This window comes from Eptatretus burgeri, chromosome 1 (assembly GCF_056783735.1).
Source record: "Eptatretus burgeri isolate ZD-2024b chromosome 1, Ebu_testis_v1, whole genome shotgun sequence".
Taxonomy (NCBI): domain Eukaryota; kingdom Metazoa; phylum Chordata; class Myxini; order Myxiniformes; family Myxinidae; genus Eptatretus; species Eptatretus burgeri.
Window position 1 is genome coordinate 48,867,632 of NC_140961.1, and position 21,660 is coordinate 48,889,291.

A 21,660-nucleotide genomic window follows, 5' to 3' on the forward strand; every position below is an offset into this window, starting at 1 on the left:
TAGATTCCAAATGTCTTGATGATGGTGAAGGTATCCATGAAACATTAGAGAACCACAGGACATGGTGGCACAAAATCTGTTACAATAGATTTGATTCCTATCATTTGGCTAGGGCGCAAAAACAGAAATGAAGTGAACAGACAGATGAGCGTAGTCCAATCAAGATGACAAGCAGTCATCGGAAATGGAAATGTGCACCAAACAATGTGTGTTTTTTGTGGAGAACGAGGGGGGAAAGACAGTCTCCACATTGCATCTACAATGAACCTTGATACTAGGATTAGAAAAAGTAGCAACCACCCTTGAGGACAGGACACTGTTGGACAAATTGGGAACAACCGACTTGGTAGCACAGGATGCTCAGGACCACACAAAGTGTTTGACTGCTCTCGACAAACGTGAAAGAAAAACACACAAAAGCTCAACAAGTGAGGCAGACCATGAGTCAGAAAAGAAAGCACTTTCCCCTACCTGAGTTGATGACTTACTTGCTGTAAAAGGGACTAAAGATCCTGAAGTGTGTCCAGTATTAAACCTCACTGATTTGTTAACAATGTATACAATCAGGCTGACATAAATGGGTGCTCTCATGGACACTCGACGGAATAGCACAATGCTCATAAAGATGGTGCCAGGCCTGAAAGCACACTCAGAGGGAAAACGTTTTGCTGATGTTTGAGAAAGACTTTGGAGAAGGGATAATGAGCGCATGCAACAAAAACGTTGAGTCAGATGCTATAATCCTTGCCAAAGCTGCCACGATAGTAAAGAGGGACATGTTTGAGATGAAATACAGTTTCAGTGGCTCTTTTGCAGGGAAATGCTAGGATGATGTGTCAGGACTCGAACCCCGGACCTTGAATTACAATGCTGTAATTATGAGAGACACAATCATCAATAAATATAATGGTTTATCACAGCAAGGATCATGTACCTTCACACACAACACAAGATGTCAAGAACAGGTCTATAATTTTCCTTCATTCATCAATCAACCCAACAAAGGATCATTTAAACCAAACCAATTAACTAATAATTAGACTAACAATCAATTAAACAACCAGCGAACGAAGCAGTTAACCAAACACCTGTGCACAGGTCGAACAGATTGCCAGAGCGAATATAACAATCTGCTCTCCCTATCTTCAGTCACCCCTCCTTATATATTCTTTTTTGGCGCATTACTCTGAGCAAGACCCTTTTTGAGGTGAGTGGCCTGACCTGCTCTTGCACAGAGCATGTTTCATGGTTTAGCCGATAAGAGTGTGGGTCTGCAGAAGCACCCTATTTGGGAGTCTTTCCCTGGTTTGAACAATGAACAGGGTCCCTGTTCGTGGAACTTTCACAAGACATTTGCATTAACAATTGCCATATCTTTCTTTATCTCAAAGCTCCAGAGGGGAGAGAGAGAGACAGAGACAGAGACAGAGACAGAGACAGAGACAGAGACAGAGACAGAGACAGAGACAGAGACAGAGACAGAGAGAGAGAGAGAGAGAGAGAGAGAGACAGAGAGAGAGAGAGAGAGAGAGAGAGAGAGAGAGAGAGAGAGAGAGAGAGAGAGACAGAGACAGAGACAGAGACAGAGACAGAGACAGAGACAGAGACAGAGACAGAGACAGAGACAGAGACAGAGACAGAGACAGAGACAGAGACAGAGACAGAGACAGAGACAGAGACAGAGACAGAGAGAGAGAGAGAGAGAGAGAGAGAGACAGAAAGAGAAAGAGAGAGATAGAGATAAATGGGGGATGGGGGGGGGTGATTCCCTCCCCCTTTTCTGGGTCAGCAGTGCTTTCCACATCACAGTCCTGGTGTGGAGATGAAGAGATATTCTCAGCATTATATTTTATACAATTCAGGGTTATATCTTAAATCATTAAAAAGCATCAGAACACTAATAAAACAAAAATTTAACTGTATGCAAGCAATAAACAAACTTTACTCAAAGGAAAATATTAAAAGCAAGTTTAAAGAGAAAGAAAAACTGAAATCTCTATTTCAGCCCTCACAAATGCAGTGCCAGAAAAATAAAAATAAAATTAGCGAATATGATTTTAGAAGGGCCAAATATAAAAGACCAAAGTGAGAATGACAATAAATCTGTTGGGCTCACAATTGTCCAAATGATAATGTTCAACAGTATCAAACACCAGACAAGTGGTGGGGTGAAATCATGGGTGGTTCGTCATATGAGAAACAGGGAGACACCATTTCTCATTTACCTAAGCCTTGTGATCCATGCACAGACACAGAGTAGGCAACAAATTGACAATCTGCATTTGTATGACATGTGCACAGGATACAAAAGACTCCTAACTATATCAATTGAACTGGGAAATAGGGTCAGCAACTTCGACCACAAACCAAATGTGGTAGGCCTATGTCCTCCACACCACATGTCAGGTCTCTTCATGGTGGTGGCAATGGATAATATCGACCACAACCGAAGCTCCAGATCATCAAAAGATAGTTTCCATGGGACGGCTACATCTCTGACACAACACCCAATGATGACTGTTCATGGGGAGGAGAGAAGTTTGACAGCCATATATGACAACACCATCAGTGCAACGAATACATGTCCCTTACGAACAACATATTCAGAAATCTCAACAGCTGGTCTGGATGCCACATTAAATTTTATCTAAATAGATTCCTCATGTCCCAAAACCATAGTCGAGCATTTAAAAGCACTCAAAAATGTTAATTAGAAGTAGAGATATGGCCAAAGAAATGTATTTTGAAAATATGATGCCATACCCCCTGAAAATGCAAATTTTATTGGGGTCCACCTCTTATCTTATTTCGCACTTGTGTACCACATGTGATGCTTTCATCACAATCTGAGCAATCTATGTGCCAAGAAGCTGCACTACAGTGGAATTTTTTTTTTATAGAAATTTTTACAAATGAATTAAAAATGAAAAGCTGAAATGTCTTGTGTCAACAAGTATTCAACCCCTTTGCTATGACGCTCCAAATTGAGTTCAAGTGCATCCATTTTTCCTTTTATCATTCTTGAGCTGTTTCTACAACTTGATTGGAGTCCACCTGTGGCGAATTCAATTGATTGGACATGATTTAGAAAGAAACACACCTTTCTACATAAGGTCCCACACCATAATCACCACTCTGACAGAACTACAGAGTACCTTGGCTGAAATGGGAGAACCTGCCAGAAGGACAACAGTCTCTGCAGCACTTCACAAATCTAAGCTTTATGGGAGAATGGCCAGACAGAAGCCACTCCTGAGAAAAAAGCACATGACAGCACACCTGGAGTTTGCAAAAAGGCATGAGAAAGACACTGAGAGCATGAGGAAAAAGATTCTGTGGTCTTATCAGATGAAAATTGAACTGTTTGGCCTGAATGCAAAGTGTTACATCAGGTGGAAACTGAGCACAGCTAATCACCCACATAACACCATGACGACTGTGAAGCATGGTGGTGGCAGCATCATGTTATGGGGATACTTTTCAGTGGCGGGGACTGGGAGATTTGTAAGGATAGAGGGAACAATGAATGGAGCCAAATACAGGCAAATCCTTGAGGACAACCTGCTTCAGAGTGCAAAAGACCTGAGACTGCGACAAAGATTTACGTTCCAATAGGACAATGACCCCAAGCATATGGCCAAAGCAACACGAATGGCTTCAGAACAAGAACGTGAAAGTCCTTGAGTGGCCCAGCCAAAGCCCAGACTTGAATCCCATTGAGAATCTGTGGAAAGACTTGAAGATTGCTGTTCACTGACACTCCCCATCCAACTTGACAGAGCTTGGGCAAATCTGCAAGGAAGAATGGGAGAAAATCCCCAAATGCAGATGTATAAAGCTGATAGACATATCAAAGACGACTCGAAGCTGTAATTACTGCCTAAGGTGCTTCTACAAAGTAATTGACTGAGGGGGCTGAATACTTATGTGGATTAGATATTTTTCTGAATTTCATTGTCGATTAATTTGTAAAAAATTCGAAAAACATGTTTCCACTTTGTCATTATGTAGTAGTTTGTGTAGATCGGTGACAAAAGAATTTCAATTCAATCCATTTTAAATTCAGGTTGAAACACAGCAAAATGAGACAAAAGTTGAGGGGTGTGAATACTTTCTGAAGGCACTGTAAAAAATAATCCCAAATCGTTAATGCATCTTCACTGGTGGTGGTGGTGTGTTGTGGTAAGAGTTGTTAATTATAGCTGTGCTACCATTGTTCATCATTCTGTTTGTGGCTCCAGAAGAGGAACAGATGCAGTGCAGGTATAATATTTATCAGCAGATGCTGTGTGTCTCTCAGAAATGTGAACTTCATTCAGCACCATCTCGCCAAAGGGATGTTCTGCATACAGCTGTTAACACCACAGAGAAAAAAAATATAATAATAATAAAAAGAACTGTCATTGTCGAAATTGAAAAAATACTGCTGAACAATCACATATTTACATTCATTCACAAAACAAATGCCAAGCAACAAAGAACTCTGCAACTGCACAATATCTAATAAGTGGCTTATTTAATTTGGCCGGAAAGTTTTCTTCTTTACAAAGAGTAAACATTTGAAACAAATATGAATATGATCTCTCCAGATGCTTGCAGAAGTTAAAGTCTGTTCATAATATTTTTCTTTGCGTAGATGTCCGATTCCCGTCCATAACATGGAAATACGAGAGGGAGAAGGAAATGCAAACAAAATAAACGTACGTGGGAAGGAGGGGTTAGGGTTAGCATCTGTAGATAAAAATGCCACCATTTTTACACATGCAATGTGTAGATGGCCCCAAAGATAAACAGCTACAAAGCACTGTCTTCTTACCTTAAGGATTTTACAAGCATCAAAAGATTCCCGATCTTTAAAGCCACGTCTCTCTTCCACTGTTGAAACATGGGATTTTGGCAAAATGCACAAAAAAAATGAGCAAAGCACATACTGATCAGAATTATGTTGAAGTGGATGGATTTTGTGATTGAAAGTTAAAAAAAAAAGAATAAATTATTGTTTGGTCGTTTTTCCAATGTTGGTTCCAGAAACATGAACTCCTTTGCACAATTTGGATTTAAATAGATGACAGGATATTGAAAATGCCTGCTGCATCCAGAAAACGACGAAACATCAGGTGAATACACAAGTTTGCACAATGTTTTGTGAGTGACACACACACACACACACACACACACACACACACACACACACACACACACACACACACACACACACACACACACACACACACACACACACACAATTTGGGATGGAAAATCTTAGCATCATGTCAGGGATGGATGGGATTTGTGGTGGAAAGAAGAAAAGAAAGATTGGATTTCAGATGAGTTGGCCTGTTTATAGCTTTACCATTTGAACTTCTGACTCCTGATGTAGGCAAGCCAGGTTCAAGTCCCAACTACCATTTGTGTTTGTCCATTGCCTGTTAATGTTCTTGTAATTCATATCGATGTACACTGATGCTGTGCATGTTGTAAAAATTATAGTTTATCCTGAATATGATTCTGATCAGTATAAAGAGTTAAGAAAGAAATTTGCTCAATGTGGTAAAGAAAAACAGTCAGTTTCTATTTTACGAGCAGGAACCTGTGGAACTCTCCCTTTATTTGGGCAGTGTATAGACAACGAAGCACTGTCTCACATGCTCTGGGAAATTTATGTTTACTGCTAACAACCCAGCGTTAACTTTAGCCATCTGCACACTTATTGCCAAAAAATAATGTGATGAATTTGCTTTTTGTTCCCAGAGATCAGACACTGAAGTGAAAATAAATGATAAATTGCAACATGAAAGTGTAAATTATGGCAAATGAAAGTGACAATGAGGGGAAAAACCATGTTGTTTTATACATCTCACCAAAACAAACTTGGAACTTAGCATTCCAGGGGCATCATCTTTGTTTCCATTGGCATCATTTTTGCTTTGTAATGATGAACAACAGTGATCATAAGTAAAAAAACAAACAAACAAAAATACGTTTTATTTCAGTGGCGGAACTAAGGGGAGGGAAGGTGGGATGGGCCCCCTGGTAATCCAGTTTTTATGTATAGCCTACGTTTGTTGTAATGAACTATAAAAGGTTTTGTTTACCGAGCCAAATAAGTCAATTTTAAGTTAAAAAAAATATATAAAATGACCGTTTTACAGCCATTTTTCCCTGCTGTGCAAGGGTTTGGCTTTTTGTGAGGCAATGTTTTATGGCCGGATGCCCTTCCTGACGCGAACCCTGGTCGCCTCTTACGACACACAGGGATATGGTACACCTATTCTAACCGGGGCATACACCGGGACCAGTACACTGGCACTCATTTCGCCGACCTCGGAAGGATGACAGGCTGAGTCAACCCCCTGGTGTTAATTCAGCAGCCAACGGGGCTTGAACTCAGGACACTGGGATCCCAAGCCGCCACCCTAACCACTAAGCCAACACCAGGCTTAATTTTAAGTTAAAAAAAAGCAATATTTTCTTGGGAGCTGTTAACCCTCCAAATTTCATTCTGAATCTGCCCCCGAGTTCATACAATCCCACTATAAACAACGTTGCGGGTTACTTGGCCTGCAGCATGTTCACTCAGTCTCCTTATCCTGATTTCATTCTGCTTGGCAAAGATGCGCAGATCGAGTGGGTCTCCTACTCTACTTGCTGCAATGTACAGCTATCCGTGTGTAAAAGCACTGATGGGAAGCAGGACTCCACACCGCCACAGGCTCTGATGCTGGCTTGTGTTGATCGTCATTGTAAAGGCCGGCCTGAATGGAAACTGTCGTCGGCGGAGTTCGAAAGGAAGATCCGTGTCAGACGGAGAAAGAAGAATTCTAGAAATAAGGAGAATAAACCCGACATGCTCACCACCGAGCATCCACACCTCAATAAGAAGATCAGTGACCTTGGTAAAGATGTAACGTGTTCCGTTACAGTGGCCATTGCGAGGATTGAGATTTCACAAGAGCATGATGGGAGTGTTAACCTTCAGTGACATGTATGATGGCAGACCGAAGATTTATTGAGTTAAGAAACTCAGGTGGATGAAGGGCAGATAGGTTTCGATCGTCCAAATAATTTAATCGACACTTTTGATGATGAAAGTGTCACCCGGCAGGCGGTCAATGATCTCACTGTTGAGAAGATCATCCATGTAATTTGCTGTGGTTAAAATCGCAAGTGAAGTCAACCACTCAGAATTTCTATGATTGGACAGTTCTTCAAGTCCGGCATAGACATGGTTGATCACATCATTTTCCGAGTTCATACAAAGAGCAGGTTGTAATGCAATTACGTCATTGTAAAGGTTACCTTCCACAAAAGGTAGGTGCCCCTCATTCAGTTGCAACAACCAATCAGCATCATGCTCAAATCATTTTCGACTTACTTCATGTACACCATCAAATGAAATGAGCACGCAATGTTGACCGAGAACTTCAGTGGGAAAAGTGTAAGTTGGCCATGGAAGAAGATCTATATATATATACATCTCATTTTCCTATTCATTCCCTTGTTTGTGGAATACAAGTGGGGCCTCACTGTCACTGCATTGCATTTTTACCCATTTGTCAACTAACTCTTCCATGAGCTTTCATCTTGCACCCAATTTTTTTTTTTTACCACAATCAATTATGTTCATATCATCACCATAGAGGCACAGACGATGTTATTTAGTGTTAGTAAGCTTGTTAAAATGGTGAAAAACAAACAAACATGGTTAAAATAAAAAAAGAACAAACCTTTGGATGTTTTCGAATCTGCCCCCTGAACTACTTTCTTCCTGAATGTTGTATTCAGTAGAGTCAAATGTAGTTTCACCTGCTCATAATCCTTTTTCAAAAACACAGTGTTGGAGAAATGGGAAACCAATCCATTGGCCAATTGCTGCAGCCTGAAACAGCAACAACAACATCATTTATATCATATCTCAGTGCGTTATCACACATGATACAGCATGTTTAATCATTGCAACACTTCCTTTCCTTTAACGATGTTCCAATCAGAATAGGACTCATCCCATTACTGAACCCAATAATCAGGCTATTTATCTTTTGTTGATAAATATGGGGCAAATTTAGAGGAGCAATGCTCATGGAAGAGTATGTTTGATCTGATATTGGGACAAACATAAACAGAATGAACAAACAGGATAAGAGGAATGGAGGAGGGGAGGAAATATTGAAACTAGCAAGTAAGATAGGTTGGTTAGGAAAGGTTAATGGGGGTAATAAAAATCATGGGTCGGACTTGGTGATGACAAGATGGTGGTGCACTGCTTGCTTGAAGCCGTGAATAGAAGAGTGAGACAGAACAACCTCTGGATAGATGTGAGAATCGAAGAATAAAACGATAATTGTAACCAAAATTCAGATTACAATTCTAGTTAAACTTGTTTTATATGAAATTTATCAAGGTATTGTCATGTTCTTGGGGGTCGTGATGATCCAGAGAGAGCAATCAGGCGACTATGCCCCCAAAAATGCGGCAACCACACCTGAGTCATGGAGCTGGTTGCAGCCTGGATTCTCAGTGATTGGAATAAACAGGGAGTTGAACCAAATGCCAGTGAAATAGGAGTTGTGCCACATTATTGGTAACAGAAAACTAACTCTTTCTTTGCAATCCACCCAAATTACCGTAAACCTAACCGGAACTAAGCAAATGCAAAAAGCAACAGTTTACCAAAGCACATCAGCACAATCTATGAATTCTGAAATCAGGGGCCACAGTCACAGTTTCTAATTTAATACCAAAGGGAGTCCATACATTATAGTTGTCTTGAGCACATCTCTTACATACCAATAACTACCCTTTTACCTTTTCTGTTTTATACCCGATGCTAAGTTTTGCTCCACCGCTGACCTCACACTTTGACGGAATTCAGCTCCATTTCGTGTAATCCTTTTATATATTCTGTCTATTTCACTCACAATTCCTGGAAGCTTTCCATCAATTCTGGCAAATATTTTATTCCCAATTACAGCAATAAGTTTGACCCAATGGTTCATGGGTAACATGATCTGTGGAATTAACTTAGCAGTAAGTAGTGTTGACTAATTATAAAGTTTTGCATTTTGTTCTACCAAAGTAACAGTTTCTTCATCTATCGTCACATTGAAAAGTTTGTATTTTGTTCATCCATCTTGGTACTCAAAATAGTCATTATATGAACCACTTAAATAGAGTTTATTTCAGTTTTTTTTTTAGCACCAACAAATCACCTGCAAAAGACTGGCTTTTGTCATATTATTTGATTGGAAAGGGGGGACGGTATGCCGAATGATACGAAACAAATTTTGTTTTGACCACTGAAAAATGAACACATGTATCCAAAATACTTCTCAAAAGTAATTAAAGATGACACTGGAATGATGGAATGATAGAATTCGGTTTTAAGAACTATGTTGAAATCATTGATGCAAGTAATTTATAGATTAATCAGGACTGTCAAAATACAAACTTCTCGATTTACAACTACTCCAAACCACAGAGCCTCACCTCACCTGTCAGAGCCATCCTTTGTATGGACCTTGCCATACAGAATGTCCACCATGGCAGGATCATCATTCATGTACTCCACACCGCAGATCGACACGCTCAGTGGTTCATCACCGACGATGTCCCTACAAGATAAACACAGAGAGATACATTTTTCTAATTGTCTCTTTAAATTACAAACAGATGTCAAAAACTTCATGACATGGTACCTGCTTCATTTATCTTGTGCTTTTTTGTAAAAAGTTTGCTATTGGTAGAACAACACAGGTCACTTATTTTAGTTCAGATTATGGTTTTAAATCACGCACGCACACAGGCATGCACACTTTATTCTGTTTGTTCAGTCACACAGAATGCATCCCAGAGTTGTTTGGCCAAATAGGGTTGTGCCTAACATTTGTCTATTGAGCAAAATGGTTGTCTACTCAGTAAATATTAGTGCCACCAGGCTCAGTGACAATGGTTCGAGCACCTGCTCTGAGTCTGACAGGTGAGTAGTTTGAACCCTGACCGAGTCATACCAAAGACAGACTAAAAATGGTACATGCTGCTTCCTTGCTTGATGCTCAGAATTTAACGGATAGAACAGGGACAAACAACCATTGGTTGGCATCCGTGGGGAATAGCAAATTCCTCCTTAATTGCTCTGCTGAATGTGAAGAGAAAAGACATCAAAAGAATGGCGATAGTAGTACCCATTGTGCTCTGGGAAGTGACATCACTTCCCCCAAGCTCAGTGGCCGTGTTTGCACGATATCAAGTCCACTGTTGTCTCTGGCATTTGCCTATGTGTGTATACGATGTGTTGTCGTTGTATGTTACAGTTCCACCATGAGCAGTAGATCCTGTAGGGGGGAGGGAGGAAACCCTCTGGTGAGTTGTTCTACCCCTCTGGAGATCCTTCTGCAGCTCCTTGAGCAGGTGGCTCGCTTTCCTCATGACAAATCAACGACTAATGGAATGGCTACAGCATGGGAAACTCAAGGTGCACATTCCTTGCTTTTTTCAAAATATAGTTACCCTTCAATTTAAAGGGAAGGTCGTGAAAATTTTTGGGGGGAAAAAAAATCCATTTTATTCACTGCCTCCCTCGGTTGCGTTCTGCCTGCTCTATTCACATGTGGAAGCCAAACATCGGTAGTGATCAAACCAATGCATTTTAAAAGTTGGTCCATTACTCAATTGCCAGTGCACCACACCTGATAAGGGGAGCAGTGGCGTTCAGGTGTGCGACAGCTTGCTCCACCTCATGGGGGCTTAGCAGCGTCAGAACACAAAGGGTGAGGTGCAGTCGGTGAGGACGTTGGAATATAGTGCTGTCCATACCTCTGCACTGTACATGACACAAACACGCGGCCCAGACAAATTACTGAGGACCGAATCAAAAAGGCGAAATAATTAAAATAATACCAAATGTGCATATTCAAAATTAAAATAAATAAAACTCATACAATATAAATAACAACATCAACATCTTTATTTTTTAACCATGCCAATAAACACAACCCCAAACAGCCCTGGCAATGACTGGCATGTTGATAGGGGGATATGGGAGGGGAGGGAAGGGTTGAATATTAGGGTGTTTCATATTGCAACTTTTTTGCGCTCGTCAAGTTGGCTACACGTCGTTGCTTTCCAATATGGATAAAAACCCCACTCCCCGATTTTTAGAATTTTCCTCCCAAAAATGGCCGCCGGCCGCTATTTTTTCCAAAATGGTGGCCTTTTTCGCATTTTGACACAGAAATTGACTCCTACACCTGCTAAAATACGTTAATGTTACTTGATATGTGTATGTTTGTAGATGATTATGATTGCTATGTCTGCTAGCAGTCGGGGACTAGACATTAGGCATCCAATATGGCGGAAAAATCCAAAATGGCGTCCAAGATGGCCGATTTTTGGCCACTGGAAAGTTGTTCCCTCCGATGTGGGTTCTAATATGTCTAGTTATAGGTTTTTGGGTGTGCTGAATTCGTTTTTATGCTCTAAAATGCAGTATATCTGTCACAGAGACGTCTGCGGGGGTCATGCTCTCGCGTTAAGAAGTAGTTCTTGCAAGTCCGAAGAAGAATTTTGAATATTCTCGCCCTCATTGATATCAGGTGTCGATTCGACACCTATGGTATTTGACACCGCAATTGGTCATTTTTGCTCTTGCAGATTCCAACATGCCCACAGATGAGCGAGAAACGATGGCAAAACTGTTGCATCAGACACCTAGACTACCTCATGATCAACTCAGCTCAGGAAAGCCAAAATTTCCGGCCGTGGATGAGAATGAGAGTAGTGACCTGTGTCTCAGCAGTTTCATCGATGACGACTCGTGGCGGTTATTCAATCTTCTTGAACTATATGATGTACTAGATGTAGAATGGATGTGTGAGCCTGCAAGCACATGGCCAGAAAGTGATGGTTACCAAAAATTCGCAAACTATGTGCACAATGTTCACATAGTTAACGACCTTGCAGAGCGTGGAATTAAGTTGATTTCGGATTTTATAGACAAAATGAGGGATGAACAGCAAAGGCAAGCTTTGCTTTAAGTGGTTGAGTGGAACAGGCAGAATTATTCTGGATACACGAAAACCACTCTTCATAAAATGGAGATAACTATATGAAGCGAAGTGTGAGCATTGATGTTTTTGAACTCTGGAAATTTTAATTTGAAATGTCGCTACAGCCATGTATGCCATGCCATGGCCAATATTATTGATTATCGAAGCTGATAGGTACGCATACATGAATTCATATTAGAACATTCATTATGGCATTAGTATACTAGTAATTCGTGTATATACTGTACATGTTAAATAAATACATGTTTGACCTTCGAATATTTAATTGTTATTTTCTGATATCATTGAGGAGGAGAATATTCAAAATTCTTCTTCGGACTTGCAAGAACTACTTCTTAACGCAAGAGCATGACCCCGCAGACGTCTCTGTGACAGATATACTGCATTTTAGAGCATAAAAACGAATTCAGCACACCCAAAAACCTATAACTAGACATATTAGAACCCACATTGGAGGGAACAACTTTCCAGTGGCCAAAAATCGGCCATCTTGGACGCCATTTTGGATTTTTCCGCCATATTGGATGCCTAATGTCTAGTCCCCGACTGCTAGCAGACAGAGCAATCATAATCATCTACAAACATCCACATATCAAGTAACATTAACGTATTTTAGCAGGTGTAGGAGTCGATTTCTGTGTCAAAACGCGAAAAAGGCCGCATTTTGGAAAAAATGGCGGCCGGCGGCCATTTTTTGGAGGAAAATTCTAAAAATCGGCAAGTGAGGTTTTTATCTATATTGGAAAGCTACGACGGGTAGCCAACTTGACGAGCACAAAAAAGTTGCAATATGAAACACCCTATTGAATATGTATCTAACTATATTTGCTAATAAATGTCAGTGTGTGTGTGTCAGTGTGTCTCTTCCATGACTCCAAAACCATGAAACATAGTGGCCCCAAACTTTGCATGCATATGAAGTGAAATTTAAGGTCGTGTAGGAATGAAATTTAGGTGGTTGGGATCATTCAAACACCCCTTTTGAAGAGAAATAATGGTCTTATTTAATTATCCTTTATCAAGGAGTCATCCTTGGTCACCTCAATATCCCGAGCTGGAATCTTAATTTACATTTTTTTGGCCTGCTCAACAATGCCATGATTTGGAACAGGCCGTAACAGTTTCTTAATGATGAAGTTACTTTCCTCAATCATATCATCGAATGTCTGATCATCAAACCTACGAATCGCTGGATACATTGCAATGCTTACAAATGCTCGGAGACACCAGCGTCTCACTCAAACCCCTCTTTTTTGTAGACCCTGTCGATGCTCGTATGAGAGCCAACACAAAACGCACAGCAAGGGGGGCATGAGCCAAGAGGGGTGGGAGTGGGAAGGACAAAACAGTGGGGAACAGAGACATAAGGAGATGTGTGAAAGAGAGAGGGATGGGGTGGGGGGGAACATGGGGTATACAAGATGGACATTACAGGGAGTTTCAGGAAGGAAAGCAGGGAATTTGAAGGAGGACAGTTTGGGGTGGATTAACGCAGAAAGAAAAGATCATGGTTTTGGATGGTTGAAGATGAGAGGCGGTGGTAAACAGCTGTTTTGAAGACCTGGAGGGAAGGGTGGGATTGAAGAGTGTGTGGGAGTTTATTCCAAAGGCGGAAAAAAAGAGGAATGAAAGAGTGAAGGTGAGCAGTGATTCGTGATTTTGGTAGTTTTATCAGAAGGGGATTGTTGGCAGACCTTGAGCGCCCTGCGGAAATATGGTGGCGACAAATCGCAGAGAGAGCAGGGGAGGCGAGACTGGAGAGGAGACGGTAGAAGACAGTAAGACCACTGACCTGCCTGCGGTGAGAGAGTGAGAGGGCCAAAAGACAGCCTCGTCATGGGAGATGCCAATGATCGGAAATGCCTTAATTTCCACAGCTTGAAGCCGAGAAAGTTTTTTTTGAATGGACTTCTTCCAGAGGATTGTTGAGAAAGTAGACGGGGGGGTCCAAACGGTCCTTTCGGCGAGATAAAGTGAGAGTGTGAGATATGTCCGGATTGAAAGACTTGTTCCACGTGTTGGACCAGTTTGTGATTTTACCCAGATCTGCAGTGAGCGAAGAAGCTGCTGCTTTCGGTCTGAAGGATGACAGATGGTAGAGCAGAGGGTGGAGTCATCAGCAAAGCGATAAAGATGATTTTCCAGAGAGCCGGAGAGATGATTGATGAAAACCAGAAAAAGAACAGGGCCCAGAACGCTGCCTTGAGGAACTCCAGCTTGGACAGGAAGAGGGGATGGAAGAACACCATTTCAGGCCACATGTTGACAGCGACAGGAGAGGAAGTCTGCGAAGTCTGAGAGGGAGAGGTAGAGTTCACTGAATGTTCACTGATTCACAACTTGCCTTTGCCTCATGGAAAGCAAACCCAACTGAGGGCAATCTCAGTTCCTTCCATAAAGCTCAGAACAAGTGTGTATCTAACCTCAGGAGAGCCAGAAAACAACATCTTTCTCATCTCAAGTCTGAACTCTCAAACCTCTCTCCCTCCTCAAAATCCTGGTGACGTCTAATCAAATCTGTTTCTGGTGTATGATCCCCCTCCATCCCTCCCTTACCTCAAATGGCCGCACTCCTGATACCGCACGTGAAAAAGCTGAATGCCTAAACTCGGTGTTTGCAGCTAAATCTTGTGTCCAAAACCCATCACTTTCTCTACCCACCTTACCCAGTCACCCCCAACTGTCCCTGGACTCTGTGTCCTTTTCTCCTGACAAGGTGGAGAGCTTGTTGTCAAACCTCAACTCAGATTCTGCAACCGGTCCAGACGGCATCAGCCCACGTGTCCTCAAAGCCTGCTCTTCTGCTCTTGCTCACCCTCTCTCTGTTCTATTCACCCTCTCATTTGCTCAAGGTAATCTGCCATCTGCTTGGAAATCAGCAAACATCCATGCCCTGCACAAAAAAGGTGCAAAAACAGATCCCTGCAACTACAGACCAATCAGCCTTCTCCCAATCATCAGCAATGTTATGAAATGCATCATCGCTTCAGACATCAAATCCTTCCTCTTCTCCAATGGCTTGATTTCTGATCATCAATTTGGTTTCAGACCAGGTCACTCCACCCTGGATATGCTGCTTCTGCTCTCCCAACAACGGATGGAAGTCCTCAATGCCAGACAGGAAATCCGAGCCGTATCCCTGGACATATCACTTGCTTTTGACACAGTCTGGCACCCTGCCCTGCTCACCAAACTCTCTTCCTATGGTATCCAAGGCCATCTCCACTCATGGCTCACAGACTTCCTCTCCTGTCACAGTCACCGTGTGGCCCTAAATGGAATTCTTTCATCCCCCCCCCCTTCCTGTCCAGGCTGGAATTCCTCAAGGTAGCGTTCTGGGCCCTGTTCTTTTTCTGGTTTTCTTCAATGGTCTCTCCGACTCTCTGGAAAATCCTCTATATCTCTTTGCTGATGACTCCACCCTCTGCCATACCATCTGTCATCCCTCAGACCAGCAAGCAGCAGCTTCTTCGCTCACTGCTGATCTGGATAAAATCACAAACTGGTCCAACACGTGAAACATGTCTTTCAATCTGGACAAATCTCACACTCTCACGATGTCTCTTTGAAAGGACCGTTTAGAAAAACCCCCAATCTACTTTCTCAACAATCCTCTGGAAGAAGTCCTTTCTTTCAAGCTTCTGGGTCTCACTATCTGCCATGACCTTTCCTGGGAAAGCCACATTTCAAACCTCGCCTCCAAAGTCAGTCGCCGACTGGGAATCCTCCGTCGTGCAAAGTCCTTCCTTGGCCCACCTGACCTCCTGACCACTTACAAAGCTTTTGTCCGCAGCGTGATGGAGTACTGCTCTCCCCTCTGGGGTGGTGCTCCTGCCTCCCACCTTTCTCAGCTTCACGCTGTAGAAACCAAGGCATTTCGGATCATTGGCATCTCCCGCAATGAGGCTGAGTCTTTGGGCCTCTCACCGCAGGTTGGTCGGTGGTCTTTGTCTTCTACAGTCTCCTCTCCAGCCTCAACTCCTCCCCCCCCCCGCTCTCTCTGCGATTTGTCCCCACCACATTTCCGCAGGGCGCTCAAGGTCCACCAACAACCCCCTTCTGGTAAAACTTCCAAAATCATGAATCACTGCTCACCTTCAGTCTTTCATTCCTCTTTTTTCCCACCTTTGGAATAAACTCCCTCACTCTATTCATTCCCATTCTTCCCTCCAGGCCTTCAAAACAGCTGTTCACCACCACCTCTTATCATCCCCCATCCAAATCCTCGATCTTTTCTACCCTCGATAATCCACCCAAGCCACCTCCTTCAAATTCCCTGCTTTCCTTCCTGAAAGTCCCTGTAATGTCCATCTTCTATTCCCCATGTTCCCCGTCCCATCTCTCTCCCTTCCACAGATCTCCTAATGTCTCTGTTCCCCACTGTTTTGTCCTTCCCACTACCCCCCCCTCTTGTCTCATGCCCCCCTTGATGTGCGTTGTGTGTTAGCTCTCATACGAGCCTCGACAAGGTATACAAAAAAAACAAACAAACAAAAAATCACCCCTTGACTCACCCCCACCAACAACACTCCGTACACATGCACACAATCACCCATCAATGCTCAAGCTACCTAAAAGTCCTGCCAACATCCCGAAACCCCTCTATCTCTAAAACTTCCAGATACCTATCAAATTCCAACTTAAACTTATCTACTATTTCTGCTGCCAATACCTTTCCAGGGAAGCCATTCCATGCATTAACTTTCAGAGATTCAACAGTGAGTGATTTAGGTTAAAAAAAATTTTTTTGAAAAATTTGAAAACAAAAGTTTGATATATTTCTTATTTAACTGCTCTTTAATATCTCAGCCTTTGTAGCTGTGTGAACAGTATTATTAAATGATCCCTGACCCCATTCATTGGTGTGTGTAGGGAACTGATTTAGCCCCCCCACCCCCTCCCAAAAAAAATTGATCTCTTCAAAATGCTAACAGGATTAGAACAGCAACGGTACCCGTGCTAGTCTCTCTTTTAAATATATAAAGTAGTAGTTTATTGTTATGGTTCTAGGAACCGTATGAATACAACACACAGGTGTCCCAAGTCAGTTATTCCATTAAGTATATGTAGAGACAGATCCCTTCCTTGTGTTTAGTGGGAAAATTAAAAGGGGTGCATTGCGATGTTTTTTTTAGTTAGATTAATAAATCTTTATATCCCCACTCCAATTCATTGCAAAGGCTAATCCACGACAACCCACGGTACCCTCTGCCTGCTTGCCCCTCCTCTCGCTTGCAACTGAACAACCGCGTGTTCACCTACTCGCCTAACCGGCGACTCGTTGTCCGAGGCAAAAATCCTCTTACAGTAGTTCATTTTTGGCGAGTTCGCACGTGTGGAGGGGGCAGGCTTCCCGGTATGGCCGAAACCCCGCCCAGAAAGGGCAGACCAATGGAAGCCCCATCCAATCAAGGCGGACAGTGACGTCAGCTTCAACAAGGCCCCTCCCCGCTGAGGGAGATGGATAAATTACGACACCATCCTCAGGGTGGAGTGCTTGGAGTTCGGAGAGTTCGTGAAGTGCTGAGACAGTTCGTTCTGTGCTGGAGTCTTGAGTTCTTTTGGAATCTGGAAAAGAAGCGAAACTGCAACAGACACTTGGAAGCCCGAATCCTGTCCCAAACCAGGATGGTTTAAAGAAGGATCTGTGGAGGATCCAAGGAGTTCTTTGGGGGTCGTTCGTTGAGAGCGAGAGAGTGAGAGACCCAAAGACTCAGCCTCAACGCGGGAGATACCCAATGATCCTGGCTGCCTTGGATTCCACACACACACACAAACTCCACACGTGTGGCTGTGGGCCGAGCTGCGCGACCATTGTCAGGTGCCGCACCACGGAGCATCCCTTTCCCCAAAATGCTCAGGTAACGAGAACTGCAACCTCAACTCTCTTCCTCCCTGGCTACAAAAGTCCTTTGCCTTCAACTGGGTTTATTTTGTCCGAGTGTGTGTCTGAGTGTGTGGCGCCGTCCATTAGGTAGAACTGTCCAAGTTATTCGAACCTTGTAAATCTTGCCTGTATTATTCTCACGACAAGTCTGCTCTGTGTCTGCTTTATAGGTTGCTGTAAAATTGTTGCACTACATCTTTCTCTCATCTTCCCCTGCATAACATCCCTAATAAACCTGTTACCTGTACCACATAACTTTCCTCGCTTTATTGTAAATAAATTATTATTACAAATGTTCCCACTTCGTTTTCATCTTTTCCTTTATTGGTCCAGCATGGTTCGGATCTGAGTTTAGCCGGGTTTTTATTCTGTTCATCTGACCCGATATTCTGTTCATCCTAGCCAGTACGTTCTTGGTGGGTCCGCTCAGCTGCATCCGAACCGGAAAGGTAGTTGGTAGAGTGATCCGGTTCGGGCAAGACGTACCGAGGGCATGCTTCCCCGGTAGACGACACCGCGTGGTTAATTAGGTAAATTGGTTCTAGACAAAAAGACCCTACGCTATGCGGTGAAGGTATTGGTGTCCACGGTCAGTTAAGCGACCCACCGCCTCACGGAATTATCCATGAGCGGCGGCCTACAATTCCGGGAGTCTGGTGAGAGACTACGTAACTTTCCCCACCGAGAGGTCATTCTCGCCACCGGACCTCCGGCCCGCAACAGTAAGTTTGTTTGTTTGTCCTCTTATAACTCGAGAACTACGCATCCCAGAGCAAAACTAAAGTCATATTTTGGAATCAGCACGTCTCAGAGGTACTACAGCACACCTTAGATGTAAAAAAAAAAAAACCGAAAAAAGATCGTCAATTTTTTTTGGCCGTTTCAATTTTTCTGACACCATTGATTGATTTTCCGCATCGCGACTTTTTTTACTCACAACCTGATCAAAATAAGACAAAGACAGACCAGTGGATGGACAGACCAGTGAACGTTTACAAAGCTTCTGATGAAAAATTTGACTTTCTGATTTTAGAGGCCCTGAAGAAGGAAGAGCTCCATTGGTCCCAAGGCAGCTGCATCTCAGAGAAAACACACGAAGAGACAACAGGAGACAGAAGAGGAGCAAGATGCCAGGCTAAATGAACAGGTACAGCGGCAACAGCAGCAGCGACAAAATGACACTGAAGAGGAGCGATCAGCCTGGCTCAATGAACAGGTTCATCGGCAACAACAGCGGCGAGCAAATGAAACTGAGGTAGAGTGTGATGCAAGACTTGAGGCAATGCGTCACCGCACTGCAGAAGCACGAGCTCTGGCCCGGGCACAAGAGTACAACAATGCCAACAGGGTGGCATTCACGTATGACCCGGCTGACCCAACAACTCATGCAGACATTGGCCGAATGGACCAAGTCTGCACCCACTGCTCTGCTTACAAGTTCAAGGGAGAGACCAAGGGTGAGTGCTGAAGCGATGGCAAGGTCGTCCTTGAGCCCTCTCCTGCTCTTCCTCCCTTGCTGAAGGAACTTCTCTCAGGTGAAGGTCCCCTCAGAAAGCACTTCCTTGACAACATTCGGACGTATAATGGCAGCTTTGCGCTGACGAGCTTCGGGCACAAGGAAGCTGAAGTCCAGGGCTGGAACCCAAGCTTCCGGATCCAAGGTCAAGTGTTCCACCGCATTGGCAGCTTGCTCCCGCCTGAAGAGGGCCAGCTAAAGTTCCTACAGGTCTACTTCCTGGTCTCACATGCCAAGGGGCTGTCTGCCAGGAACCACAGTGGCCTCAAACCACACATCCTTGAGATGCTCACAAAGTCGTTTCATGAGAATAAGCATCTGGTCCGTGAGTTCAAGACTGCAAGAGATGTACTTGCGGAAGGAGGAAACTCTGAAGAGCACCAGATCATCATCAGAGAGAACAAGCAACTGCAAGGAGAGCACACACGCCACTACAATGCCCAATCTGCACCAGAAGTCCCCATCCTAATGGACAATGAGCCAACAGAACCCAGAGACATTGTCCTCAGACTTCGCGATGGGCCACTTAAAAGGATCAGTGAGTTGCATGCATCTTATGATGCACTCCAGTATCCCATATGGAACATATGGCTCCAGAATCCATCTGGTGGCCAGGACTGCTACTGGACAGGATGGACGAAACTCACACAGCTGCAGTACTACAGCTACCACATCATGGTGAGAGAGGGCAACCACATACTGCATATGCGACGACTCTTTCAGCAGTTTCTGTTCGATGTCGACTGCAAGATCGAGACAGAGCGACTGGGCTTTATCCGCGGGGAGCAAAATAACTTGCTTGCTGATAACTACGCCAACCTCTGTGACAGCCTCATGAGCACTGATGATGAACGCTGACGACAAAGAAATGTGAAATATGTCCAAATCCAATGTGATATATATTAAGCACCACAATTTACCCCTTTCTTCTTCCTCTTTTTTTCCCCAGGCAATGCCGGGTATTCCAGCTAGTATCAAACAAACAAACAAGCAAACCCCCAAAAATCCAAAATAAGTAGAGACTTACAAACATGCAGTACTTTTATTTTATTCTGAGTGAAGAAAGCACCTCACAAAAATATTTGAAAACTAGCTGGAGCTCGTAAATCAACTTGTAGTTATTGAGCTCATTATTTGTAGTTAATTAGCCTAATCAACTCAGGAGATCATGATGATCATTTTGGTGTATCACATTCCACACCAGAACACTCCAGTGGAACTCCACAAAAAAGCATGCCCCCCCCCCCCCAACCACAAAAAAAACACATACACACACCTCATACATTTATAGTGGAGTCTTAAAGGGTCTGCAGGGTCTTAGAGGTCTTTTGCATCCTTAGGGTCTTTTGTGTCTTAAAAGGTCAAAGGGGTCACAGTGGACTCAAGGGTCAAAAGGGTCGATTTTTTCGGAGAAACTTCATATGTTAGAAAGGTTCTTCTTCTTCATTATTGACGGACGGACAGACGGACATAGTCAAATAATGACGTAGCTTCACCGCTTACAAATACTTGAAGAATGTGTGTTGTGGAGCATCTCCCAGCATTTCGATTTGGCTCCACACAAGCAATTTGATGAGTTACTATCGCAGTCTTTACACACGTACAAATATAAATTTAACTCAAGTGACAGAAAAAAACATTTCTAGCTAACATTATCCCCAAAACTAACAAAAAATCAATTTCCGCTGCCAAACATGCATGGTAATGCGACAGCGAAAAACCAATTAACTTCCCATGAGGCCTTGCATAGTTTAACAAGGACAAATGTGTCCAAGAGCCACGTCCTAAAGGTTTTGTCTTCACCAGAAGAACAAGAACAAGAACAAGAACAAGAACAAGAACGAGAACAAGAACAAGAACAAGAACAAGAAGAACAAGAAGAACAAGAAGAACAAGAAGAACAAGAAGAACAAGAAGAACAAGAAGAACAAGAAGAACAAGAAGAACAACGCGGAGCTCTCTTAGAGCCAGCGATCGCAACGCGACGCGGCTAAGAATATGGTGGAGTTCGCCTGCGACCAATCACCTTCCCAAGCGGCCTTGCATGGTGTGCAAAAATAGCCGTGTTCTTCAATCAATAGCGAGGGAATTTGGATTGAAAATGTATGAAAATCAAGATAGAAAGTACACCCGTGCGGGAGTGACGGTCATCTCTGCGAGAAAATATATAGCCTCCTGAAGGTAGGGCAGTT

At 43.1% G+C, this 21,660-nt stretch overlaps 1 protein-coding gene across 6 annotated transcripts in view; it reads right to left on the reverse strand.

The window, feature by feature from the left end:
- Positions 1-894: 894 nt before the first annotated feature.
- Positions 895-21,660, reverse strand: part of ASCC1 (activating signal cointegrator 1 complex subunit 1) — a 48,669-nt gene continuing 27,903 nt past the window's right edge. For 2 of the 6 annotated variants that reach the window (XM_085883346.1, XM_085883387.1), the window contains 5 exons: positions 10,686-10,819; positions 9,492-9,611; positions 7,728-7,879; positions 4,817-4,875; positions 895-4,352 (listed from right to left, as the gene is read on the reverse strand). In XM_085883346.1, the coding sequence (XP_085739472.1) occupies positions 4,221-4,352; positions 4,817-4,875; positions 7,728-7,879; positions 9,492-9,611; positions 10,686-10,819 (597 nt within the window). In that variant the 3' untranslated portion in view covers positions 895-4,220. The remainder of the gene's footprint in view (positions 4,353-4,816; positions 4,876-7,727; positions 7,880-9,491; positions 9,612-10,685; positions 10,820-21,660) is intronic. The other 4 variants (XM_085883380.1, XM_085883371.1, XM_085883361.1 and 1 more) reach the window with 4 other exon arrangements.